The sequence below is a fragment of the Acomys minous genome (genome assembly GCF_964271855.1).
Source record: "Acomys minous genome assembly, chromosome: 17".
Taxonomy (NCBI): Eukaryota; Metazoa; Chordata; class Mammalia; order Rodentia; family Muridae; genus Acomys; species Acomys minous.
In genome coordinates, this window is record NC_140500.1 from 36,435,835 (window position 1) to 36,463,278 (window position 27,444).

The window sequence follows — 27,444 nt, forward strand, 5'->3', positions numbered from 1 at the left end:
CAGAATCTGTCTTTAAATCATAGTTGTGTGGAGGAGGGGGGAGTTACAGTCATTAGCTCCCAATACGCGAGACTCAAGACTACATACCCTTTTATGGTCTTCCAGTTGCCTCAGGGGTGGACTTGGTTCAAGCTCCTGCTAAGCATGCAGAAATTCCATTTTAAGTATGGCACTAAGGAAACACTACTATCTTCAGCATCATACAAACAAAATACATTGGGAGCTCACATACAGTCAAGGGTACATGGAAGAATTATCTTGTTTTGTGGTTTTCCCCAAGGTATGAATACTTTACATCCAGCTTAACAGTTGTCCCAACCCTTCTTCCCATGACACTGTTTCAAATGAGATTTTGGGCCAACATTGTTTTTTGTTTTGTTTTGTTTTGCAAAGATTAAGAATTGTAGTTCTATAGGATATGCTGTTATATTAACCCAAAAGGGGCTATAAAGCAAGACTCAACTGGGCAGGTCCTTATGATTCATACATGCAGTCCTTAACAGCACATGCAAAAGGACATTGATACATACAGTATGGGTCAGACACATACATGAGACTACAGCTCTCCCTAACCCACCAGTAGATGAGTATTCTAATCAAAACTGCTAGTGAAGAGCTCTGATTAGAATAGGACAGGCTGATCATGGGAAAATGTCCACACTGCACCTCATGGCCTCTAACATTTGTGTTTGATTTTTAGCACTTCCATAGACTTCTCTCCAATAAAGCACTTTTCATTTGAGCTTGGACTCTTGTGACTTATCGGTAGTGTCTGAACAGAAGTTTTCAAAACTAAAAACATGCCCTAACAGTCTCTCTGATCTTACTTGGATCAACTCTGTTCCTTCATTTAGCCAGTGTAGCTGTTGACTGTGAAGGATGGGACAGAAACACTGCCTTATGCTGGTTTCTTAGTAGTATCTATGAAAACTACAGACTCGTGTCCAGATAGTCAAAAGTGCATGGTCTTTACACAGAATCTGAAGGCAATTCTGTACAAAAGAAAGACCACAACACTCCAGAATTTCTCATGTCTAGACTGAAAAGGGTTAAGAGTGGAGACCTACCAATGGCGCATCCTCTCCTGGCCATTGCTTAGCCTCACTCCACCTTTGGAGACCTTTCTAACCTAAAGCAATGAGCAGTCCCCAGCCTGCTAGAACATTCCTTCCCACGCCCAACACCAGAATGGACACCTCGTCATGACAATGAACACACTGGACTGGGAAACACCCATATTTGCCAGTACTGCAAATACAGGTGGTCAACACACCTCTGTGGAGTTCTCGGCTTCCGGGGCCTGTGGCAGCTAATTGGGAGTAAAATGAAGCATGTTAGTCAAGGCATTTACATTTTCCAGACCAGAGAGAAGTCTGCAGACCAACACTGAGGGACAACACATGGAGGGAAAGATCACAGATTGGTGATTTCATTGAATCACCTGTTGCATGGGGCTGGGCTGTGGAAGGGACCACGACCACCACTTGATGTTTAAAGTAAATGAATATGATGGAAAAGATGACTGATATAAGATACGGGTTTAAAATTAGAAAATAAAATAGCATCACTGCGATGATTATAAATTTCACTGCCAACAGGACTTGATTAGAAATTGCCCAGGAGATACACTTCTGGGTGTCTGTGAAGACATTTAAAGGGTTAACTGAGGAGAGAAGATCTGCCCTAGTTCTGCATGGCACCATTTCATAGGTTGGAGTCTCAGACTGAGTGAAAAGGGAGAAAGGAAGAAATCAGTGAGGCACAAGCATTCACCTCTGAACTGTGGTACTTCATGACTAGCCTGCCTGGAGCCATCTTCCACAGCTAGAACTGATCTCAGCAGTGTGCTTTCTGAGCCATGGTGGATGGTAAATTGTGAGTTCACAAAAGCCTTCCCACCGCAAGCTGCTTTAGGCAGGTACTGCCTAAGAAAACGTAAAGAATCACTGGCCAGAAGGAAGAGTCAATACTTATGGGTGTCTTGCTGGGCAATGAGAAGGGAAGTGGTGTACTGAGAGCTTGGATAAGCTCAGCAGTGGACCAATGGCACAGAGAGCAGCAGAGTTGGAGCCTGGCAAAGGCTCCTTACTGCCACTGCACCCGCCAGGACCGATGCCTCCTGTGGATTTAGGCTTTCTCCTGTCTCTACTATTCCATGTCCCATCTGCATGTCCCATCCTGCAGTGGATGGCTTAGGTTGAGGTTTAGTGGGTGGAATATCCTCTTTCAGAATCTCTGAGACAAGGAGATGCGTTTCTGCACTCTGAGTATCACTACTCTAACCTTATGGTTCCCTAGAGGTGTCACAGACAGGTTTCCTGGGCTCACTTCCAACATACATGTAAACACCCCACACTCTAGCTCAAAATTCCTACCCCACAGAGGAAAGAGAAAGATACAGGCAAGGATACATACATGATCTCTCTCTCTCTCTCTTCTGTCTCTCTCTTTCCCTCCCTCCTTCCCTCCCTCCCTCCCTCCCTCCCTCGCTGTCCCTCTGGTGTGTGTGTGTGTGTGTGTGTGTGTGTGTGTGTATGTGTGTGTGAAGGGTTAGCTTAAAAAGGGTGTGGCTAAAAAAGTCTATTGCTCCACATGAGGATAGTGCCACGAGTCTGGCCAAAGGACACGTGCATGGAACAGAGAACCAATGTCAGATATAATTGTCAGATCCTATGTGGGCTGCCCTGGACCCAAGTCACGCGCCAGCAGCATGGCTGAGTGGTGCAAGGTACAGTCTGGAGCCATGGAATGAAGCCAAGGCTCACACTGTAACCATATGACCTTGGCCTCTAGTACTGGTCTTCAACACTGCACTGGGCACCTCTCCTTAGGCCAGAAAGTGGCTGTGCAGTGGTGAGCCAGACTTGAAGACTAAAGCTATGAGACCTGGGGTGGGTGTGGGGCTTCAGTGCAGCTCAAGGCAGCACTTTAGTAATCAGATCAGTACAGTGGAAAAAGTACCCTTAATAGAAAGCTGTTATCACATAATTTTTAAAAATCGTCTTTCTTTTATTTCTCAACAGGTAAAACGCAAGAGCCATGGGACCAAATTGTTTCACCAAGGGTAGAGAGGTACTTGTGGATGGTTTCCCAGTCAGGTCTAGACAGAGGACCTGTCATATCAAGTCCAGCGCTACCTCTTCTGGGGAGAAAAAACCCATGCTAAGTACCCAGCCTTCTGACGAAGTTGGGGAGAAACACAGTGGCAGAAAGGCCCTAAGCATGGCAAGGAAAATAAAATCAGAGTTGAGGTGTGTGCGCTGTCAAAATTTAAACACAGTAACTCAATCCTCTCATGTTCTGTGAGATGCACGCTAAGAACCAGAGGCTGTGTAAACAGTCTTGCTTTCAGTCCTCGGCTGCAAAATGGACACGTTAAAAAAAAAAAAAAAAAAAAAAAAGCAGAGTGAAAGCAGCTGCCCATACATGCTAGCGCGGCCAGAGACGGCGATGGAAAGCATTGTCTTCTACCGTTTGTGTTGGCCACACTTCCATGGGCATGCCCCTTAGGTGTATCCTATATGATTAGAACAAAAGGATTACAGGCAGGGATTTCCTGCAGGAACCCACGCAGCCACCCTCTTATTCCCTTGTCAGTCAAAACCAAAGCCAAAGGAAATAAAGAAGATGAAGCCGGAACTAGTTTATCTTTTTTCTTTTTCTTTTTAAGTCTTTACTCTGCTTCAGTTCTTTTTGCCCAGAGAGGCATCTTACATTCTTCTGCTGAGGCCATCAAACGTGCGCGGCATTTATTTCTTACTGTAAGGCCAGGGATCTCCCATCTTTCTGTGGTTGTACTCACACTGAATTTTCTCCCTAGACTCTAGACTGCTGTGCTTGTTTTAAAGTTAGTCTGATTTGTAAAATAAAAGTTAAACTATCATTTTTAGTCTTCCCTGAACACTCTATGAAGCTTCCTTGGGCAGCAGAGAGTGCTTTGAGGCCTTACGAGTTAGTATCCAGAAGGACAAGTTCTAGTGCTTTTTTATTAGTGGACCACAATGGAAAAGCCATGAGCACAGGCCAGAGTCCCGTGACGAGGCCTCTTTGCTCACCAAAGAACCTCCTTGGCCTTCCACCTCCTCACCTGCTCACGGAGAATCAAACCTTGGGATTCCTTCCAGCTAAAGTATCAAATAAGGGATGGTCTACTGTCAGTAGACTTCATTTTAAAAGCTCTAGTAGCCAAGCTCCCTAAACGATGTAACTTGCTTTCAGACACAGCAGAGACCTGACCAACCCAGGAATATAATTATGCAAAGCAAGCAACAGTCTACACCAGCACTTCCTTTTCAGATGACTGAGGTCACAGATCCTTGGGGATAAGCTGATCTTATGACAGTAAGCTGCAATTCTGATAAGCATAATAACAAAATATACATGTTCTAAGAGTAGCTATGTAAATATAAGATATGATACCAGTACAAGTAAAGAGTAGGGTTTGATAAATGAATTTAGTTTCTTGGTGGTTATTATTATCATTTTGCTTAAATGACGCAGTTTCAGTGAAGACTTTAAAAAATCACATTTTTAAATCTAAATATTCTATTTATTTCTCCCTCACAGTACATGCTGCTGACACCTCTAATTACAGCTAGTAGGTGATTAACATGCTTAGTTATGAACTTGAAAACCAAGTACTGTCCCAAACTGCTTCATCATATTGATCCTTTAATTACAAGTATTCTTAGGATTTTCAAAGAAGTTCAGCAAAATGTAACTTAACAGAAACAAAAGATCCAAAATGACTAGCAAACATTTAAGGAGAATTTAAATAGTACCTCAAGTTTCTGAGCCCTCAATGTCCGCCCTGGATGAGATCAATAATCAAGGGATCATAACTGCTGTCAATCAAATAGCAGGATGTATCTAGAAGATACCTGTATGTAATGTGTATGTATATATATATATATATACACACACACATATGCGTAATCCGCCTGCCTCTGTCTCCTGAGGTCTGGGATTAAAGGCGTGTGCCACTATGCCTCACTCTGTACCTGCTTTCTTATGGAGGGCTGGACATGTGCTATCATGCTTCATAATTCTTAAAGAAAGAAAGAATCTTATATACTTCCTAGCTTATTTCTGGTGTTTGCAATTCAGCGACCCACCCATACCTGTCCATCTCTCCAGCCATCCCTTTCGGGTGCATCTATGATAGGACCAGAACATGGTGTGGCTTTGCTTTCTACTGTCCTTAACAGGAATCCCTCTCTGGCCCCTGGACATCCATCATTTTCTGTTAAACACAATGTCTACATGTGGACCATCCTGGCAGACGTTGAACACAAGTCAAGACATGCATAATGGATTGATTTATCAGCATAGCAAAAGGAACTTATCATTTTTGTCCCCCTAAACAGGCACTCAGTTTCTTTTTAATCTACTTATAACCTCAGGGGAAGGAAACAAAACAAGAGGAGTGAATGAGCTCGCAAGCATGCCAGCCAGGCCCCATCTTTTATCAGCCTTTGAAACCCCTTCATTAAGAGAAAGAAAGCCTTAAAGAAAACTGAACCGAAAATAGAAGTTTTCTAGCATTTACAAGAGCAATTTTAAATATTCACACGTACAAATACAATTCTCTTTTTAGTTGTATTTGCTTTTAGAAACAAAAATAAGTTAAAAAATTATATGGCTCCACTTCATTAGAACTCAATAGTGCCGTCCGCCTTTTAAAAATATAATCTGGCCTGACTCGATTACACAATTTTAGTCATTCTGGAATAATCTCAGAAAGAAAAAAGAAAAAGAGGAAAAGCCCTCAGTGGAGTCCACAGGGGCTTCTGTGTGCTGAGAGCAGAGCTTGCCCGTGGTTGCCAGTGCCTAACAGTAAACAGTCCTGCTGCACTTATTGGCAATTACTGCTGAAGGTCGCACACCAGCAGTGAGCCTAAATTCCAGGAAAAAAAGAAAGGTCTTATGTAACGGCTGCCTGAGTGTTGGCAGGAGCCCAACTCAGCAGTTCACAGCAATGTAAAAAAGTAGGCCGCCTCCACCGGGGTTGGACGTCATGAGCACGCCCCCTGAAGGTGAAAACTAACAATTCTGAAGCTTTCCTCCCCTTCCCCCCTCAGCCTTCGCACATCCTGAATTTTACTGAGTTTCTTGTCCGTGGCATCACTGGCTTGTAGGAGGAGCTGGATGAGAGGAAGGCTAAGGGCACAATAAAAATAAAATCAGGTTACAGCTATCCTGGGTGATAGGGCTGTCTGTCTGGCTTTTTTTTTTCCAGTACAGGAAAGCAAAGTTGCGGTTGCCAGCTGTCACCAGAGTGACAGTAATTCAGTGAAGATCGCATCTTGGGTGCAGGCAAATGGGCACGTCCGGTGAACTACAGTGCACACTTTTAAAACACAGAACTCATTTTCAAGGACAAAAAATAAGGAAACGCAGGTGGACCACTCTGCTATTCACTACTGCTGCCTAAACCCCAAGCATGCGCTCAAAAGCCATGGCACTTCCTAGCTTAGAAAAGCCGGTCCTATCTGAACTTATTTCATTCTTGCCTGACCTCTGAAGTGGCTACTTGACATTCTAGCTTAGTGAGACATCCCCAGATGCCTCCCTAATGCCATGTATTTATATCATGTTTTGTGACACACGGGGGTAACTTTTTGATTAATTTGTATAATCTCTAGTAAAAGTCTGCTACAGTAAGGCTGACACTGTGTCTATTTGGGGCACATTGTATCCAGTCCTTATCACATTGCTGGAACCTAACAGGAGCTAGAGTGATGGAAATCAGTATCTTTAGCATTAGCTGCTGTCCATTTATGGCCAGCGAGGGAGCTTTCTGCATCTTACTCTTTCTGTGTCTGTGGCTCCACTCTGCATAGTTACTCTGGCAACATTCAGAATCCTGGGACATCAACACTCTGCCCCTGGTACCACAGGCTATTGGCTCTGGCCCTCGTCTCAGTGATAACTTATTGGCCTTTATCATGAGCCCAAGATATGTGTGTGTGTGTGTGTGTGTGTGTGTGTGTGTGTGTGTGTGTGTGTGTGTGTATTCCCAAGTATACACATGAATCAATCCATCAATCTTGACACAATGCAGGTAGTTTCCTTTTCCTATCCCCCAGCTCAATCTATCTGTTCCTCCTATCTCCGTAGGCAAGACCAAATCAAGGATAAGGATGGAGACTGCTTCTTTACTTGCTAAAAAGCAAACACAAAAACCCTCATGGTCCTGGTGCCAAATGAAATTTCATTCTAGGAGATAGTTTATGAGAAGTTTATGCCTCTGACCTTACTTTGCCCCCTGCCCAAAGTCCTGATGGGGATGCAGAGGCTTTAGGCTTTTCCTTTCTTCCTAAGTTGTTTGCAGTACCGATTTCCTCACAGGCTCAACTGGCCTTTGTCATCAAAAGGCAGTGGCTCTTCCACAATGAGGAGACTGAGAGACCAGGCGCACCTAATACTTTCTCCCCCACGATATTCAGGATTCAGGAGTGAGGACTTCAGTGTTAGGTGTGAGGCCCTGCCTGATCCTTGCTGGCAGGAGTGCTCATTAAACTTCTGTAGAAGCTCAGCTGTGGACTACAGCTTCTATGAACACACACTGGTGGAAGGTTGGGGAGGGGTTGCTCACCACAGGAGCTGTGGTAGTTTCCAGAATGGGCTGATGATAAAGGCCAATCAGTCAACTCTGAGAAGAGGACCAGAGCCAATAGCCTGAGGGATGGGGGTGGGGGTGGGTGGACAGGGTGTTGGTGTCCCAGGGTTCTGACTGTTGCCAGGGGTAACTACGCAGAGGGGAACCACAGTTGCTTCCTCAGGGAATTTTCAAAGAATCTGAGTGCCTGCCAGAACATTCTTCTTTTATAAACAGACAGTATTCTATTTCCTAGAGTATAATTATAAACACACCTGCTCCAACTGTGGAATCTTTCCATACGCAAGCAATAAACTCCCAGCCAGGAGAACCAAGTTGCATCCTGAGCAAGCAAAGGCATCAACTGATTACTCTGGTGCAAACAGTGTATTAATAATGCGACGTAGCCTATGATGAGGGAGAGTTTTCTTTCCCCAGCTTAATCCGTAACTAAGCAAATAGAAATTCAAGCTCAGTGTCCCAGGAGAGACATTTAACAGGAGGCATTTATAACTCTAGGTAGAAACAAGAGCACTGAAGGTGCCAGCATACAAAATTCAGACCAGGACATTCTAGGATAGGAAGGGGGGGTGGGGGGTGGGAGGTGGGAGAGAGAGAGAGAAATGGGAAAGCTACATATGAAAGAAGGAAAAATGCTGTGCTAACCACGATTAATGAAGCTGCAAGTGTTCTCTGTTCTTTACCTCTCTACCATCCTAGGAAATGTATCTGCTTAAAGTGTTAACCTGCTTGTGTCTGATAAAAATAAGGGCAAAGTGTTTATATAGAATTCACCTTATAGACCTGTATGGAGCTAAACTAGCCATGCAAGACCTAGCTAGCCATGCTCTAGTGTGTGGGTGAAGAGTGACCATTTATTTCTCTGAATGCCATTCCTGAGGCAGCTAGTCCAAATTCATAACCACATGGGTTGCTTCCGATTTTAAGTCTGTGGTGTATCTGAACTTTCCTTAGGTATATGCAAGCCATTTATTAAGATTTTTTCTACTATGGTGTATTAAGTTCAAGTGAAAAGTCACTGGATAACATGTCTAATCTGGTAGCTTCATTCCACCCAAAACAAGGTATTAATCAATTAGCCTAACAAAAAAATCAAATAAAATTCCATCCCAGTGCACTCCATTCAGTCAATAAAACCATATAATGTATGTATGTGTGTGTGTATATATATATATACACACACATATATATGTATATATATGAATATATGTATATATATATATCCCCCCTAAAATAAATCAATTTTCTTTGCTGGTACCCCTTACCAATTACACATCACAGCCTAAAATCATGAAGGCCGTTGAAAAATGTACAGAACAAACAGGAGGTAGGAACCAAATCAATCAATTTCCAGGATTCTGCTGTAGGAACCACGGGTTGTCATCTCCATTTGTGCACCCACAGGCAGTTCTTGCAGAAGAGAAGCCACGGCTGTTGGGTGTTCCTAATATCAGGGGTGGAGGGTCTGAACTAGCACTCTGGGACTCACACTGCCTTGAGAAAATACTTAGGTGACCCTGACATGTAATGCTTTGCAACACAGAGAGCAAGAGAGTCATGGGCTTGACATTTTGCTGCTGTGTTTTAACCACTTCCCAACCACGTCAAATCTAGTCTCTCTGTTTGGGTCAAATGTTTAACATGAAGTAATGCTCCTTTATGTTAACATCAACAGTGAGCTTCAGGTGCTGAGTTCATGACCAGCATCAGCCAGAGAGTCAGTTGAGAAGCGGGAAAGACTGAAACCTTATTACAGCTTAGAAAGCTTTGATCTGGACGATGGTGGAATCCCCGAGGACAGACGATAAATGGAGAGAAATGCTAACACAGACAGGACCGACCCTGCTCACTCCCAGAAGGCACACTACACAAAGTTAGACGCTAGACGCCGAGACCAGAGGACACAGCACGGGGCTAACAGGAAGGGTGTTGTTGAGACGCCACCATGGGACATTAAAAACAAAACCCAACAAAGTTAAAACCTCGGCATTTTCCGATTCATCAATGGAAATTTGCTGGAAAAGAAGAAAGGAGGGGAGAAAAACAAAAAGATTTGTTAGGAAGGGAAACATAAGATTCTAAATGTTAGAAAATTGCAAGTGTGTGCTTATGCTCAACCACGTCACCTTCAAGCGCAGTTAGACAGTGGCCATTTGAAGGAGTTCAGGCACTGTGGGCACTGCCACAGCTTGGAATGACAACTGCACTGGAACAGAATACGCAGTATGTGCCGCCCTTATTCACATGCCGGGCAACAATCCTCCCGAACCCATCATCCAACCACCAAGGTGGCCTTGACCTTGAACTGGGAGCCAATTCCCTGGGCTTCATCTTTCAGAAGCAGATAGGAAGGGATAGATAAAAGACAAGAGTACTATTAACTCATTTGACTGATTTATTAGGGGTCAGGAGGCCAAACCACAGTTGGGCTCAGTCAGATCTGGGATTAGTTTGAGGAGGCAGAGACCAACAGATCTCAAATCCTGGGAGTGGGAGCGTGCATGACTGAGAGTCAACACTTGCCTCAGATGGATTAGTAACATGGGTGTACCGAAGGGGATTTTAAAAAAAAAATCTCAATTCTCTCACAGAATTTTCTCTGTTACATTGGGTTAAGGATAGCTGTTTGGTTTCCATCTCAGTTACATCTCATTCTGAAAAGTAAAGAGTCTGTCAGAAATCCTAGTAGCCAGAAAGACCAAAACTCTGCTCATCCAGAAGCAGGGAGCTTCTGTGACTATGACAGAACTGACAATTTGTAAGAAATAAAACCCCTGGCATTACCTCAGTTTGGCTCAGGAACTAAAACAGGGATTGTTAAGAAGGGAAGTGGGATGTTAAATGAATTCCGAGATACTCTTTTACATTGATTGCTGGCCTCTGAATATCTTACCAAGCTCTTTGACCATTAACACAAACTTATATCAGCTTAACAAAAACGCACAGTGAACAGAGAGAGGCAGGTTGGTGCCTGTGATAACTATGTTACGTTTTCAAATAGGATCAAGGGGCCTGAAGGTTTTCTGGAGTTAAGAGGGATTCAGAACAATCTTTAAAAGGGTTACCTATGGGAGTGTTACTTTTTTTCCTTAGCCACCGGCAAGTTTTAAACAGATTAAAAGCAGGATTTAGTGGCCATTTCACATGTAGAGTATTTATACAGTCCTAGTGCTGTTCTACAGTTTTGTCTCTTTGAAGATGCAGGATATAAAGCTATGGGATGCTTCACACCAACATGTGCTTCAACACTACTTCAGCAATCAGTTCTTATATGTTCTCTGTTTTTATATTTAATACCTCGTTCTTTGTGTTCAGGAACATAACAGGTGAAAATAACTTAAAAGAATTCCCAGAGTGCTTGCTATGGTCTGGAGGGGGCTTGCCTATATCTTTGCAGTTCACATCCTGGCAAGTTGGCTCTAACTGGTGACATGCGGCAGGTGAGGCGGTAGGAGCTAGTGGGAGAGCCCTAGGTCGCAGGCACTGTTCCTCGTATGGAACTAATAGTTTGATTTTTGGGTATTATTATTATTATCATCATCATCATCATCATCATCATCATCATCATCATCATCATCATCATCTTGGATTTGGTTCTTTGGGGGACAGGGTCTCATTCTGTAGAGCATGCTAGCTTGGAGTTCTCCACATGGCCCAACTTGACCTCAAACTCTTGGCAGTTTTCCTTCCTCAGATTCTTTGATGTTCAGAGGTTACGAGTGTTAGTTACCAAGGTGAGCACTGGGTTAGTTCTTAAGAGAGTTAGCTGTGAGTGCAAGGCAGATTCCTGAGTCCCTCTCGGGCTTTCTGTTTCAGAATGTGATTTCTCACCCCCTCAACTACTCAATGTTAGACCATAGCCAGAGAACAAATGAATGGAGCTGTCCAATCATAGAGTTTCAGGCTCCCAAACTATAAGCTATAAGTTTGTTTGTTTGTTTGTTTGTTTATTTATTTATTTATGTAGTAGGAATTGTGTCTTTTAGGCCAACACTCTATCACAAAGCGACCTCTCTTCCTTATAACAGCCTTTCTTAGGTATTTCATTACAGAACATCACTGTAATACGACAATTGTGATTTATCCAGTCCCTGCCTTAGACACTTTCTGGACTAGCACATTTTGTAGCTAGTGGGCTAAACCCTCACTACTCATTATTCTGATTCCTTATATGGAATCTATTCAAAACCACAGGTATTGGATGGTCCTGAGACAACCAGGATTTATAAACTTACCTGCTACCAAATGGAGTCTTTTTCAGTTGGGTGATGATTCAGAACTGAGCTGAAGCCTAGACATTCTGCAACATTTAATGCTCCTGTCTTTTATGTAGCAAGCATATAGCACAGCGAAGACAATGTCAAGACTCTAGGTAAACTTCAAATCACCCAAGTATAGTTAATCTGCATACTTATGAAGTGTTGGTGAAAATCTAGGTACCTGGAGTCAGAATGTGGATTTAGGATCAGGGGCCTTGCTTGCTCTTAGCTGTATGAACCTAGGAAAAAGTCTAAACTTTTCTATGTGCTCACCTGTGAGTCTAAAAATAGTAATGATGACGATATTTATTCCTGAGTCTGACCTGAGTAAGATAGGCAACTGGCACAGAAGAGGTCAGTAAATGTTGTATCTGGAGATTAAAAAGCATAAGCCAGCTTTAGAGAGATGCTGGTATATTTTAATTTATTTGCTAATCTGAGTCATATTTCTCAACAGTCTTTTTTCCCCTTTATAAAATAGATCCATTTAAGCACACCAACACCTTTTGAGCAGAATAAGGAATTGTTTCAAATTTCAGGACAGGTCCTGAAGTGGATTGAAAATGCAGAGATGAGCAAAGACACATAAAATCTCTTCATCCAGAGGGTCTACAGCTTAGAGAAAAATAAGACAAGGAAATGGCTAAAATTGGAGGACACAGCACGAGAGAGGCAGGAAAGGGCATGTACCAGGATTCAGAAAACGGGTTCTAGCCTTGACCGCAGGGAGTCTCTCTCCTTGTGACCTTGGGCAGATATTTCATCCCAACTCAGATGCTTACACTCAAGGAAGGTTAATGAGGCCTCTTCTAGCTCTGACTCTGTGGCTATGAAGACAGCACAGAAAGGGCAGAGAAGGACAGTACCAAATACCCTCAGGAAGGTGGTAGCCATGGGAACATCCCACACAAGGGGCAAGCGGCAGGAAAACCGAGATGAAAGCACAGGAGAGTCCTCAGCATCGAGCCAAGGACAACTTCGTTTAGAAAAACCCAAGCTAACTGGCTTCCTGGATAAGAGAAGGTTAGTTCTTTGGCTGTGAGGTTTTTCTACCCTTGAAAATGTTGGCCTGCCTGTGTGTTATGCTTCTTCAGTCCAGCAAGCACAGTAGTAACCATCAGAAATACCATCAAAGAACCTTGGGGAGGCAGAGTCCTTGACGACGGCCAGACTGAGGGAAGCAGAAACACTTTCCGGGCCTCTGCCCATTTCAAAGTTCCATTAATACAAATGGTTAAGCAGCATCTTTAAATAGTCAAAGCATCAGGGCCAGAAGTATGGACCGCAGGTGCCTAGAACATCTTCCCCACTCTAGCTTACAGTGTTTCCACTTTCCTGAAGTGGGGATGACAGTCCCCAGCACTCTGGGAAGAGATATCAGCCTATGGGCTTGGGTTACTTTCTTTACCAGTTACAGAAGAGAGTAAACTGAGGGCCAAGTATCTCTTCTAAATGCTGGGCATTTACTCTTTCATAGCTTCTCCCTCTTCCTGATCTCTGTCAGTCTTCCTTTATCCACTCCGTGCTAAGATGGCCTCGGCTGTTCTCTTCCATCTTTCTTCCTTTCTTTCCATTAAAATCTACCCAGGTGCTCCTGTGTGTGTCTATATGGGCACGCCATCTTCATTGTTTCTCACCTGCACTAAAGCTCTTTGCATCCACTGTTCATATTTATAAACCTATCAGGTTTCATTCATCAAATCTTTATTCAGCGAACAAGTATTCATCTTTAAGTTTACATTCTGTAAACACTTAAAAGGACATTTATATATAGTTTTGTTTGTTTCATTGTTTTTAAGACAGGACTTCATGTATTCCAGGCTGGGCCAAGAACGACCTTGAACTTTGGGCCACCCTGCCTTCAACTCCCTAAGTGCCAGGATTACAGGCATGTGCCACCACATCCAGTATCATGAAGTACAGGATGTCAAACCCAGGGCTTTGCATATGCTAGGTAAGCATTTTACCAAAGGGGCTACGGCCTCGGCTAGAGTGAGATTTAAAAGCCTACTGATCTGGGGACAGTGGAAAGGAACAGTACAGTAATAACTGTACACTTTTCTGTTCTCTCTCTCTCTCTCTCTCTCTCTCTCTCTCTCTCTCCCCCTCCCCCGCCCCTCTCTCTCTCTTCCTTCAAGACTGGGGTTCTCTGTGTGGTCCTGGCTGTCCTAGAACTTACACTGTAGACCCGGCTGGCCTTGAACTCAGAGATCCGGCTGCCTCTGCATCCCAAGTGCTGGGATTAAAGGTGTGCGCCAGCAGTGCCCGACCTTGCTCTCTTTTTCTTATCCAGGGAGGCTTGATTGTTAGATAAGCTAACATTAGTGCGAGACCTTGCACAGGCTGAAGAGCGAGATTTCAACAGTCTGTTATATTAGGATGATTTAGGTATCGCTCGCTATTCTGACAACGAAAGTTGTGGTTTAACTATCAAGGCTTCTTCCCAGAGCAGAGCAGTGAGTTACTGGGTATTCTGATAGGCCAACGAGATCAGGGACTGTTGGTAAAAGTGCCTAGCAGACAGTTAGTGGGTGTTACCAACTACCCAGTGAAGCCTGGTGCCATCGAACTAATGCTGGGGTTCCTTGCTGGACATAAGCAGCACCAGGATTGCTCTTGCCGCACTGTGCCCCTTGTGGGACACACTGCCAAATGCCCACTCTTGCCATATACCAAGAAGTATCAGGCCATGGCAGTCGTCTATTTCACAATCTCAATCAATAGTGGTGACATACTTGCTTGTCTTACTTCCAGTTAGAGCTAGAGGGAGTTTCTTGAGGTGCTGGAAGGATTGTGCAAGATCCCATTAAAAAGAGGTAAGTCAACCCACAGGCATGCTTAGCAGGAACACTAAATTCACGGAGCCGGGGACCTGACACACAGGAGGACATGCCTCACTGGGAAGCTCAACAGCAAAGATCCTAGAACTATTTCCTTAACATTAGCCTGTGGGTGAGTAGCCTACAGGAGACATCTAATAATATTTGACTTGCAGGGAAGTGGTCATGTGATTCAACTTCCTTTACAGACAGGAGAAACAGCTTTTTAAAAAATTTAAATAACCTGCCAGTAACTAAGGGGTTTCCAAATGCGCTCAAGCCTTAAGTTTAATACTACAGTGTAATTAAACAGGAAAATACAGTGCAGTACCTTCTCCCCATAGCCTCTATCCTTGGTCATCATTTCCCTGAGGGTCTGTAAGACTTTAATGCACAGTTTCTCTTCATTCTCCTCCAGCAGCTGCTTGGTGTGCTTTATTAGCCTGAATAAAAGAAAGCCGGGAAGACGTCACAAGAAACTTGGTCTAACCGGTCATTTGCAGAACAAACTTCTAAATGTACTTCAAGACATCTATGCATGGACAAGCCAGTCAGCAGCCATGGCTCACAGGTGACACCTGCTGGCTGGGAATAGATTAACAGGGCGACAAGGAAGGAGCCGCCACATACAATGGGGAGATTATGCCGAGTGGAGAAGACAGACAGAGCCCTACTCATAAGTGTGGCATTTTATCCACTGAGGATTGCTGTGAAATATGCCAGTAGGGTATTTTTAGAAACCTCATGAGGATGATGGTTGGGCAAACACACACCTTCTGTATCCACAGTCTTGTCTTCGGAGGAATGCCTAGGCCAGAGCCCACCATAGAGCTAGACAGGCAGCTCAGCTCACAGTGAAATCAAATGTGAAGTTCTTGTCATAACACTGCCTGTTCCTTCTTAGATTATGGCCTTCAGGGCGTCGACTAAGACGCTAAATACATGTTAGGAAATGCTAGCTAGGTCATGGTAGGTCCAAGACTTTTGGGTGCCTGGAGGGTCATGACATTTTTTTATTGCTGTTGTTGCTTGTTTGTACCACACATGGTAGGTGTTTGATCCCAACTTGTTGAGTGGAGAGGGGAAAAAAAAAAAAAAAAGAACAGGCATGCAATTCAAATGGAGGTGGACGTCAGTAAATAGGATCTACCAGCAATAGATAAGTTTAGTTTGTAGTGATCAGAACAAGACTCTAGTTTCTGACTTGAACCCACAAAGTTAAACACTGGCCAGTAGCTCCTCCTCCACGAACAGGGGTTTGGTCTGGTCATCAGGGGTTTCTAGCTCCTGACCACCCCAGAAGGAAAGCTACTTACTTGCAAATGAAACCGCCACTTTCACATTTCCTCCTGGCATCCGTGTTCTCAGGGAAAAGCAGTTCTGGTCTGTGTAGAACATCCACGAGCACAGACAACTCGGCCTGGACCAGGGGCCTAAGCCGGTCCTCCAGGGCAGACACGATGTCCTGGAATGAAAGTAGGCCTTGGTCAGCAGCTCAGGCGGAAGCTGACTGTAGCAGGGTGAGACACTACGCTGTACAGGCTAGGTTGTGTTAGTGTAGCTTTAGTGCTGTCTCCCAATACTTTCAGTTACTAGATATGGTCCACTCATTACCAGAAGCATTGCCTCCCAATCCAGAAAACAAAGGCCAAACAAATCAACACGCTCTCCACCCCTTCATCTGAGACAGTTTATGCTATAATGGGCCATCCCACATATCTGTAAGTACAACACACAAAAACAATGTGAAAAGATGTCTGCAGTACGAGCTTAAAATAGTCAAGGAATAGGATGCATTCTTAGACACCGTTTCCAAGGACAATATCCATAACTAACAAAGTACATACCATATCCCACAAGTACATCACCACTGGTTTCCTCTGGGTGGGATCACAAGGGATTCTAATATTTGTCTACATAGTTGCTAGTGTTGTCTGACTCTTTACAATGAGCATAGTTTACATAATAAAGTCATATAAACATGGGAACACAAATGAATGAACATGCTGTATCAACATGCTAAATACATGTACCCTGATAGCATGATGGTCTTCAAATGCAAAACACACAGCTGTAGGAAAGGAAAACAGAGAGAAGTTGAAAGGGCTGCCAATCCAACACAACGAACACCATTTAAAGGCAAATGATAGGAAACAGACAAGGAATATCTTCAAAAGATGCTGCAGCCTGTCCCAAGGCTTGCCGACTCGAAATTTAGCTAGCAGCGTGCTAACACCACCACAATGGGATTCGTCTTGGAAGAAACACTTCACTACATATTCTTCTTTACCCATTGGGGGTGTTAAAAAAGGAACTGAAAGATCTTTTATCCAGAATCTAAAATTAAATTACATAAAGATAGTCTTGGCTTATGTTTAAGAGACTCTGTATGGTGACAACAGGCCAATAATGTTTAGGACACACAGAAAGGGATGCAGAGTTAGGTAATTTCTCGTGGTGGGGGAAGGAATTCCTAACAAGATCACAGGAAGCAGGGTGCACAGTCCCTAATCCACATGGCTTTCATGGGAGTGAAGAGGACGGTCTTACTAGTTTTTCTAAGAGTATGCCTTTGGGGACAAGTCCTCTCCCCCTCCTCTCCCCTTTCTCTTCACTCTTTACTGGTCCTGACTCCAGCACAACTGAAAGACTTTATGTGGAATGGAAGTAATCTTTTGACAATACTTTAACGAACTGCATGAAATCTTGCATCTTTTGAGAAGTCTGTATTTCACACTGAAATTTATTTACATTGTATTTTCAAATGTATAACACTCAGCAGAGAGTGACATCGAAAGCGAGAGAGAGAGAGAGAGAGAGAGAGAGAGAGAGAGAGAGAGAGAGACAGAGACAGAGACAGAGACAGAGACAGAGACACACACAGAGAGAGACAGAGACACAGAGACACAGAGACACAGAAAGAGAGACAGAAAGAGACAGAGGCAGAGAGAAACAAAGACAGCAAAGCAATGAGTTGGGGAAGCCACTAGTGTTGAGAGAGCAAGTGTCTAGATGAGAATTCATTACAGAGGTGGGTAGTTAGCAAAAGCCTGCCATTATTACAACTTTTGCTGCACCTAATGATTCCAGGACTCAGATAATACAGACCTGAAAAATCAGGATCTTTTAAAACCACTGACAAGTCTTTATAGCAAGTATGCCCTACCTATGCACTGTAGTCCATTTCCTAGGATATACCTACTAAATCTAAGAGGGGGCAATAAGCTGATACGTTTGTAGATAACTGACATGGACTGAGCAGTGAAGACAATGGAGTGTTGAGTCTGTTATCCTTCACCACAGAAGGTCAGGAGGCACTCCTGTAGGGATCACACTTACACTTGCTGAAGAATGCCTTCTATCATGGGAAGGACTTCAACCCTTAACTTGACCCTGAAGCTCTACAAGCCACCTCACTGCAGGGCAGCAAGCAGGCACCTCATCTGTGCTGTACAAGTGTCTTTACATAGGATGTTCCCTACTCTTTGGTTCTTTAGATCTAATACAGCCTTGATGTTACTTCCTCAGACAGGTATCCCTCATCCCCTACCCCAGGCAAGATTAGCTCTCCTGTTGCCACTGGAAGTTTCTATGTGTAATTAGCTGATGAACAGCCTTGTCTCTTCCAGAACTTGTCTCTAGGAAAAGGGGAGATTGTTGACTGCTTTTCACATCATCGCATACAACCAGCACCCAGGGCTAATAAATGAACTCGTGAATTTATTTGCCTTTCTGTAAATTATGGAGCTGCACAGTGGCCTCATTACTTTTTCTAATGTTAGTGAATTTCATAATCACAGCAGTAACCTTAAGGCATTGTAACAGAAGACCTGAGTGGTCACTATGCTCCATGCCAGGCTCAGGACAAGGGCATGCATTTTCCAATGACAGCCATTACAAAATATCCAGTTATCACGTTGATGTAGCATGGCCCTGACATCCTTTCCATTGAATGGTGATTTGAATTTCCCTCCTAAGAACTTGAGTGCCCCTCTGAGGCTCCACTGACCAAATACAGGGCAGCAGAATTAATGTCAAGTGACATCTTTAAAGCTAGGTGATAAGGACAAAACTGCTTTCAAGTGGTCCCTAGAAATGTTTATGGACTTGGCTGCTGTGATGGGAGGAAGCCCAGGCCACACAGGGAGGTTCTATGTACATTTCAGACAATAATTACAGCTGACTCAGCATCAACTGTCTAGTGTGTGAGTGGCCCCCTTCCAGAAGATTGTTTAGCAAATGACTTGTACTCCTGGCTGAACAGATCTCTTTCTGTGTAGCTGAGCTCATGCTTTGTGTCTTGATAAAATATACACGTGATAGTCAAATGAAACTCCACTTCTTTCAGTATTGCTTTACCTGCAATCTCTCAATGATGTTTCGGTAGTCTCTAGAAGCTGCCAGAACAGAGTCTCTACGAGCAGCGTTGCGGGCCGATAACCGCCAGTTCATGGCTGTTTTCTGCACGATGTTGTGGGACTTCAGGAAGAGGTTGTTGACTTGGCTGTCCAGGTCAACAGGAATGGCTATGGCCCGGCTCTTGGCTGCAAGACAGACAGATGGCTCAGGAGTCTACAACATTCGGGATAACAGGAGATGGGTTTCAATCCTCATCACCCACTAGGTACATCTTTCCATGCCTGTCGTGGGCAAGCATGTATGGTATGGTGAAGAGGGAGACGGGGGAGCTCAACATTTAACCACATTTTAGGTTAAGATTTCCCAATGCAAATTCTGGGGACAGAAGGACCCACAGACACTAAAACGGTTCCAAGTGTTGAGGCTCAATGTCAGCGTACTTTTTAAATGAATGGCTTCTTAGGCATACTCATGTGTTTGTACATTTTAATAATTATCCAGACAAACCACTTGCTTGGCCAAGAAATTGATTTTCTAAACATTACCTATTTTGTTGTTCTACATAACAGCCTACAAAAAGCTGGCTTCTGCTGACCAGAACACTAAAGAACATCTGCACAGTAGGCACTTCTTTCCCTCCCTAAAAAAGGACAACTCCACTCTCACCACAAGGAAACATCACAGGGACACTCGAAAAGATACGTGGCCAGTACTTGTCAAGAGTAACAAGGAAAAAGTAAGAAACTATCACAGACCAGATTGGAGACATAATAACTGAGTGTGAGACAGGAGTGAGGTATACCCAGGTGTAGAAAAGGGACATTAGTGAAGTCTGAATCAGGCCTATAGTTTAGCTGGTAGTGATATATCAGCATCACTCCCTAACCTTTGACAAATGTGCACTAGTAATGGAGATGTTGAAAATGGAGGAAGACAAGGAGGGGTACAAAGAAACCCTATTGTATCTTCTTTATAACTTTCCTAAGAACCTGAAAGTATTACTAAATATACTTTACAAAGGAGGCTGAGATGAACACTTCTTGTTTCTGTGTGAGGGATCCTCCCCAAACCAAAGGTATCATTTCCTATCTTCAATGTTGCTTCAATATAGTAGAAACAAAGAAACCTGCTCTCTTGTCCCTCTCTACCTGTGGAAGGAGCTGTAGCATTTTGAAGGATGAACCAGGGAGCAATCTTAATAGAACAAGAAGGCCCAGGGAAAGAATCAATAGTCAATCATTCCTAATGCTTTACTCTTGAAAGTGAAAAAGCATGGGATGAAAGTGTACTGTAAAAATAAAAAGCAGGACACAGGGTTCACATTCATCTGCTCACCAGTCTGTGCCCAGAAGGGGACACACAGGACTTCAGGTACATTTCAGTCAGAAGGAGGCCATTCCTTAGGGGCAGAGGACTGGGTTTGGGGAGTGAACAGGCTGGGCTCTTTATGATATCACAGAAGCACTGGCTCTGCTTTGATTTTGCTTCCCTGCACTTCCAGGGACTGAACCTGAGGCCTCACGTAGATGAGGGAGTTCTCTACCACTGAGCTGCATTCTTGCTTTCTCTGTGCTATTATTCATGAAGCTTCTCTCATCAAGCCAATGGCCTCCTCAGATTTCAATCAACTAACTTGTGGGGCAAGGACTCACTCAGACATTTCATATGAACAGCATGTCATATCTCTGTACATTGCTGTCAAGTCTGAAGAAAACAGGTCATCCAGGCATCATCCTCTCAGCCTAACCTCTCACAACACATGCACGCACACAGGCACACCCACACACCCACACACAATACCTGTCAGATGAAAGTGTAAGAGCACAGGAATCAGGCAGGGACTAAAAAACGAAGGCAAGGGGTCCTCACAAACATACCCCATGCTTGCCCAAAGCTAAACTATGGAACACAGAATTACCCATGTGTTCATTTTCTGGTCACTATGGAAACTTTCTTTCCTGTAAATCACCCACCATTTCCCAAGGAGCACCCTTTCTGAGAAGTGTTGTGCTTGCTCCTTGCCAAGTTCCTGGGGCTCTAGTTCAATCACAGGACTTCTCATCTCAGGTAGGAAGGTTCCCTAAACAACACTAAGGGAAGATGGGGAAGGGTAAGTCGTAAGTTTGTTTTTAAGTAGATGTTGTAGATGTAAAAGAAGAAAAGTGGTCAGCAAGGACAGAGCGAGAATGCCCAAAGGCTGGATAATGGGGATTCACAGGGTAGCCATAATTTAGAGCAATTTATCAACTATTTCAAACTAGGCCAAAGGAATCTTACATTCCTACCACAATGGGAAGCTACGTACCCTGACATGCTGTACCTGCAAAATATGTGCAATGGTACCACTTAAATTTGATTGGGAAGGGCTGGGGTGCCAGGACTCCACACCTAGCATCACAGAAAGCAAAGGGAAAAGGGGAGAATGGCCTTTAAGACAGGAGTCTTGGGGTTTGGATGGGGGGTGGGGACAAAGAGTGGACAGAGAACCAGCCACTGCATAGGGAGATGAAAATTTCCCACTGTGGGAAAGGGAGCTCCTTAGGATCTTATGGGTGCTTTACGGGAAGAAAATTTCCATATAGCAAAATGCATCTGCTTGAGTAAACAAACTCATGCTTTGAATGAGGGACTTCCCAGGGCCTGGAATATCTTTATGAATTGTCGCTTGTCAGGGACCGTCTGACTTTGAACTATGGAATCTTATTTTTCAAGGACTTACTGTTTCTTACTGTGCTGGCTTGGCAAAGACAGAGGCTGAGGAATCAAGGACTCTCGGTCTGACTTTGCAGCTTCCTTTCTCACAAGAGCGTAAGCTCAGTAAACAGCAGGCGACGCATTTGCATCCTATTACATCTAAACTGATCTGGTACCTTACCTACATCAGAGAGCACCCGGATACAGCTCTCCACAGAGGCTTTTTGGCTTGGCATTAACCAGTTGCAGTGGTAAACTCTGAATACACCTTGCAGGAGTTGTACAAAGACAGGTTGGCGAGTCTATGAAAAAGAGAGGCAAGGTCAAAACCGTGTAGAACACTGGGGACCTGAATAGAGACAGTCTTGGATCCCCCACAAGTTAGGGGGAGGACTCCAGAGTATGTTTGCTGTAGTGTCTATGTGAACTGTCCCTTAAAGGCCTGGTCTTCATAGCGGTACCACCGGAATGAGGTGTGGCCTAGGAAGAGGTCCTTTGGGCACTGAAAGAATGCCTTGCCAGAGGGTGGGACCTTGGCCCCCTCTTAGCTTTTTTTGCTTTCTTGCAATGTAATGCCACCTCATTACATTCCAGAGCACAGGACCAACACACTGTGGACAGAAACCTTCTCAAAGTTTTGGGGCAAAAATCAATCTTTTTTTGTTTTTAACTTAATTATCTCAGGTTTTTCATTTTAGCAACAGAAGTCTGAGGAACACTGATGGAGAGAAAAAATAAGGAGCATTTAAAAAGCAATAAGACAGCGTTATCACAAACCCAGCTATTTATTTTCTTTTTTATGCATTTTAAAGTCGATATTATCTAATCAATCCTGATCACAAGAGCCAGCTGTGGAATCAAACTCTCCAGAGTAATAACGCCATGAACTAGCTGAGGTCAACTAAACTACCGAGGTCAACAATTTCACCTGTGTTAGTGGCATCCAGTATGTAAGGGGGAAGCCCCAAACTTCCCTTCAAGCACCATGTTCCGAGAACAGAATCCAGAGGAGCCTTGAACTCATGATTCTTTTGTCTCAGCATCTGAATGGCTGTATTATAGGAACTTGTCACCATGCTCAGCTAGAACTTGTATGTTCAAGACATCTATCTATCTATCTATCTATCTATCTATCTATCTATCTATCTATCTATCTATCATCTATCTTTATATATAGCTACCTACTTCCTACCTATTTATTTATTTATGATTTATTTATTTACATGCATTGATGTGTGCCATGGGGAGTCAGCTCTGCCCTTCTAGCACGTGGGTTCTAGGGATCAAACAGGCATGATGGTAAGTGTCTTTACCCACTGAACCATTTCACTGGCCCTAGAAACTCTACTTCCAACCCACAAAAATGAAACACTAAGTGGATTTCAGCAGAATGCTCCCTCCTTCCTTATTTATGGCAGTGTCTTTGATGATACAAAGACAACCTGGTTGTGATGGGTGGTGTATATAAATAATTCACTTTACACAGAGCACTGGGGACAAGTAAGCTACTTTCCATGAGAAGACCTCTCTATGAAAGTCTAAGTTTGTACTCCCTTTAAGTAAAAGACTGCATAAATCTACTAAGTTAGATACTGACTTTCTGAATGCTTTTTAGCATGGTGATTTCTATCTCTCCAAATGACAGCTTTGGAGCTACCAGGCAAAGGTAACTGTATGATGAGCTGCACCAGGGCCGTCTGTTTCAGCCAGAGGACTCACATTCCACTTCACTAAAAACCAGTGGAAGGCAGTAAAGAAAAAAAGTAGTGAAAATTCTAAAGGGATTTCGGTGGTGAAAGAAAAATGATGAAAAGAATTAGAGGCAAAGAGTTCATCTTAAGGAAATGAGCCAGAGTACTAGAGAATTCAGTTTCTTCTGTAACTGTGGTTCATATATCTTCCCTTTCTTAAGTGCATAATACAAGGCAGACATGTCGTGCATGGCCTCATATGGGCCTGGATTATAATTATATGACATGGAAGTTACCTTAATGTTATAATGAAAGACAAAGGGTAGGGAAGGATAAAATTATCCCAAAGTGCTACATTAGGCCAGCAGGGCACTGAGTCAGCCTGTTCTCCCTACTCAGGTCACCTGGGACTGGCCTCTTCAGGAAGAACATCCTGCCCTGTGTTCCCATCCATTTAGTAGGAAACTACATTACTCAGAGAAGTCAGGGGTGCAGGGAGCCAGAGGAATTGGTTAAAAAACCTAGAATCAGTTCCTAAGTTTGGTGGCTTCATCTTAGCTCCCCAGTTTATAAAGGGGCCCAATCCAAACAGACAGTGCCCCTGAGTGCTTCTCCCGGCCAGGCTCTGTTCTAAGTTCTTTACAAACATCTCACTTAGCCTCAGGATGATTCTGTGAAGATGGAAGTGACACTGTAGATGTTGAACTTTGGATGAGAACTCTACAGTTGAACTCACTGCGAAGTGCCCCATCCATTAGTCAGTTCCCCTGAGCCAGTGTTTATGAACCATCTGTTTGCTCCTCTCTGATCTGATACCCAGGGATATAAATGACCAAATGGGTCACCAGCAGCTACTTCCTAACTGCCAAATGCAACAGGCAATGTGGTGACATCAGCTCACTTGACTTTTTGGCCAAAATGACAAGACTGCTCCTATAGTTGGTACATTGACTGGATAATCAGGACCAATATGGGGATCACAGGATACATTTAATTGCAAGATCTGTCCACCAGGGAGCACTATTGGAAAGTGTTAGGCGCTCTGACAGGCAAGGCCTTGTGGAAGGGACAGTAGGAAACTGGCTCCTGTCCACCCTTTCTTCTTTGCTTTCCTCCCTCCCTCTGCCCTCCTCTCTTCTCTCCATGCGTCCAGTTCAGTTCACTTTGGAGCTACGTATAATCCCACTTTCCCTCTCCAGACTAGAGCTAAAGCAGGTGCCTCACTGTAATATGAACCGAATTTAGTTATCCCTCAGCCCTAGGTCCTGCGGTCCTACGTGGTTCTGAGTCCCAGCCTGCCTGTGTTTACCTCTGGCCTCTCCTACCTCCTCCCTTGAATCACTCATGTTCTCTTCAGGCCCCTTGAAGTCGCCTGTACACTGCTGTGGCTAAGACTTCAGTCTACTTTTAATCTTTGGTCGTTACCACTCTTCTAAGTCTCAGAATTCAAGTGCTCACTCAAAAAATTGGCAACTAGGTGCCAGTTGTAAGGCCAGCAACAAAGGTCCCAGCAATGTCTGAGAGACGGCCGTCTAAAGACCCATATAGGCTCCCACCTTTGAACCACCTGCTGTGTGCTAGGCACTGTACTGAGTGTTTCAAATAAGGATCTTCTCTCATTCTCACAAGAGAACACAAAGTTGATGCTGTATGTTTCTTGTACAAAAAAAGAAGTTCTGTGCTGGCACCCTTGAGAGGTCAAAGCAGGAGGATCAGGAGTTCAAGGCCAGCCTTGGCAGCAGAGTGAGTCCAAAGCCATCACAGGTTATATAAGACCCGATTTCAAAACAGAAAGAAGAAAAGGAGAGGAGCTGTGGGGGGGCATAAAGGAGAGGAGATGATGGGGACATAAAGGAGAGGAGATGAAGGGGACATAAAGGAGAGGAGATGATGGGGACATAAAGGAGAGGAGATGAAGGGGGCATAAAGGAGAGGAGATGATGGGGACATAAAAAAGAGGAGATGATGGGGACATAAAGGAGAGGAGATGAAGGGGGCATAAAGGAGAGGAGATGATGGGGACATAAAAAAGAGGAGATGATGGGGACATAAAGGAGAGGAGATGATGGGGACATAAAGGAGAGGAGATGATGGGGACATAAAGGAGAGGAGATGAAGGGGACATAAAGGAGAGGAGATGAAGGGGGCATAAAGGAGAGGAGATGAAGGGGGCATAAAGGAGAGGAGATGAAGGGGGCATAAAGGAGAGGAGATGATGGGGGCATAAAGGAGAGGAGATGATGGGGGCATAAAGGAGAGGAGATGAAGGGGACATAAAGGAGAGGAGATGATGGGGACATAAAGGAGAGGAGATGAAGGGGGCATAAAGGAGAGGAGATGATGGGGACATAAAGGAGAGGAGATGATGGGGGCATAAAGGAGAGGAGATGAAGGGGACATAAAGGAGAGGAGATGATGGGGACATAAAGGAGAGGAGATGAAGGGGACATAAAGGAGAGGAGATGAAGGGGGCATAAAGGAGAGGAGATGAAGGGGGCATAAAGGAGAGGAGATGAAGGGGGCATAAAGGAGAGGAGATGATGGGGGCATAAAGGAGAGGAGATGATGGGGGCATAAAGGAGAGGAGATGATGGGGACATAAAGGAGAGGAGATGATGGGGGCATAAAGGAGAGGAGATGAAGGGGACATAAAGGAGAGGAGATGATGGGGACATAAAGGAGAGGAGATGAAGGGGACATAAAGGAGAGGAGGTGATGGGGACATAAAGGAGAGGAGATGAAGGGGACATAAAGGAGAGGAGATGATGGGGACATAAAGGAGAGGAGATGAAGGGGACATAAAGGAGAGGAGGTGATGGGGACATAAAGGAGAGGAGATGAAGGGGACATAAAGGAGAGGAGATGATGGGGACATAAAGGAGAGGAGATGAAGGGGACATAAAGGAGAGGAGGTGATGGGGACATAAAGGAGAGGAGATGAAGGGGACATAAAGGAGAGGAGATGATGGGGACATAAGGGAGAGGAGATGATGGGGACAAAAAGGAGAGGAGATGAAGGGGGCATAAAGGAGAGGAGATGATGGGGACATAAAAAAGAGGAGATGATGGGGACATAAAGGAGAGGAGATGAAGGGGACATAAAGGAGAGGAGGTGATGGGGACATAAAGGAGAGGAGGTGATGGGGACATAAAGGAGAGGAGATGATGGGGACATAAAGGAGAGGAGATGATGGGGGACATAAAGGAGAGGAGATGAAGGGGACATAAAGGAGAGGAGATGATGGGGACATAAAGGAGAGGAGATGATGGGGACATAAAAAAGAGGAGATGAAGGGGACATAAAGGAGAGGAGATGATGGGGACATAAAAAAGAGGAGATGAAGGGGACATAAAGGAGAGGAGATGATGGGGACATAAAAAAGAGGAGATGAAGGGGACATAAAGGAGAGGAGATGATGGGGGCATAAAGGAGAGGAGATGATGGGGACAAAAAGGAGAGGAGGTGATGGGGACATAAAGGAGAGGAGATGATGGGGACATAAAGGAGAGGAGATGATGGGGACATAAAGGAGAGGAGATGATGGGGACATAAAGGAGAGGAGGTGATGGGGACATAAAGGAGAGGAGATGATGGGGACATAAAGGAGAGGAGGTGATGGGGACATAAAGGAGAGGAGATGATGGGGACATAAAGGAGAGGAGATGATGGGGACATAAAGGAGAGGAGGTGATGGGGACATAAAGGAGAGGAGATGATGGGGACATAAAGGAGAGGAGGTGATGGGGACATAAAGGAGAGGAGATGATGGGGGCATAAAGGAGAGGAGATGATGGGGGCATAAAAAAGAGGAGATGATGGGGACATAAAGGAGAGGAGATGATGGGGACATAAAGGAGAGGAGATGATGGGGACATAAAGGAGAGGAGATGAAGGGGGCATAAAGGAGAGGAGATGAAGGGGGCATAAAGGAGAGGAGATCATGGGGACATAAAGGAGAGGAGGTGATGGGGACATAAAGGAGAGGAGATGATGGGGACAT

The 27,444-nt window shown here is 44.2% G+C and overlaps 1 protein-coding gene across 15 annotated transcripts in view; it reads right to left on the minus strand.

The window, feature by feature from the left end:
* ITPR1 (inositol 1,4,5-trisphosphate receptor type 1) overlaps positions 1–27,444 on the minus strand; it is a 357,780-nt gene that overhangs the window by 114,596 nt on the left and 215,740 nt on the right. For 5 of the 15 annotated variants that reach the window (XM_084765480.1, XM_084765479.1, XM_084765478.1 and 2 more), the window contains 7 exons: positions 21,934–22,054; positions 19,059–19,243; positions 16,016–16,164; positions 15,031–15,142; positions 9,604–9,636; positions 1,274–1,309; positions 88–138 (listed from right to left, as the gene is read on the minus strand). In XM_084765480.1, the coding sequence (XP_084621606.1) occupies positions 88–138; positions 1,274–1,309; positions 9,604–9,636; positions 15,031–15,142; positions 16,016–16,164; positions 19,059–19,243; positions 21,934–22,054 (687 nt within the window). The remainder of the gene's footprint in view (positions 1–87; positions 139–1,273; positions 1,310–9,603; positions 9,637–15,030; positions 15,143–16,015; positions 16,165–19,058; positions 19,244–21,933; positions 22,055–27,444) is intronic. The other 10 variants (XM_084765471.1, XM_084765469.1, XM_084765468.1 and 7 more) reach the window with 5 other exon arrangements.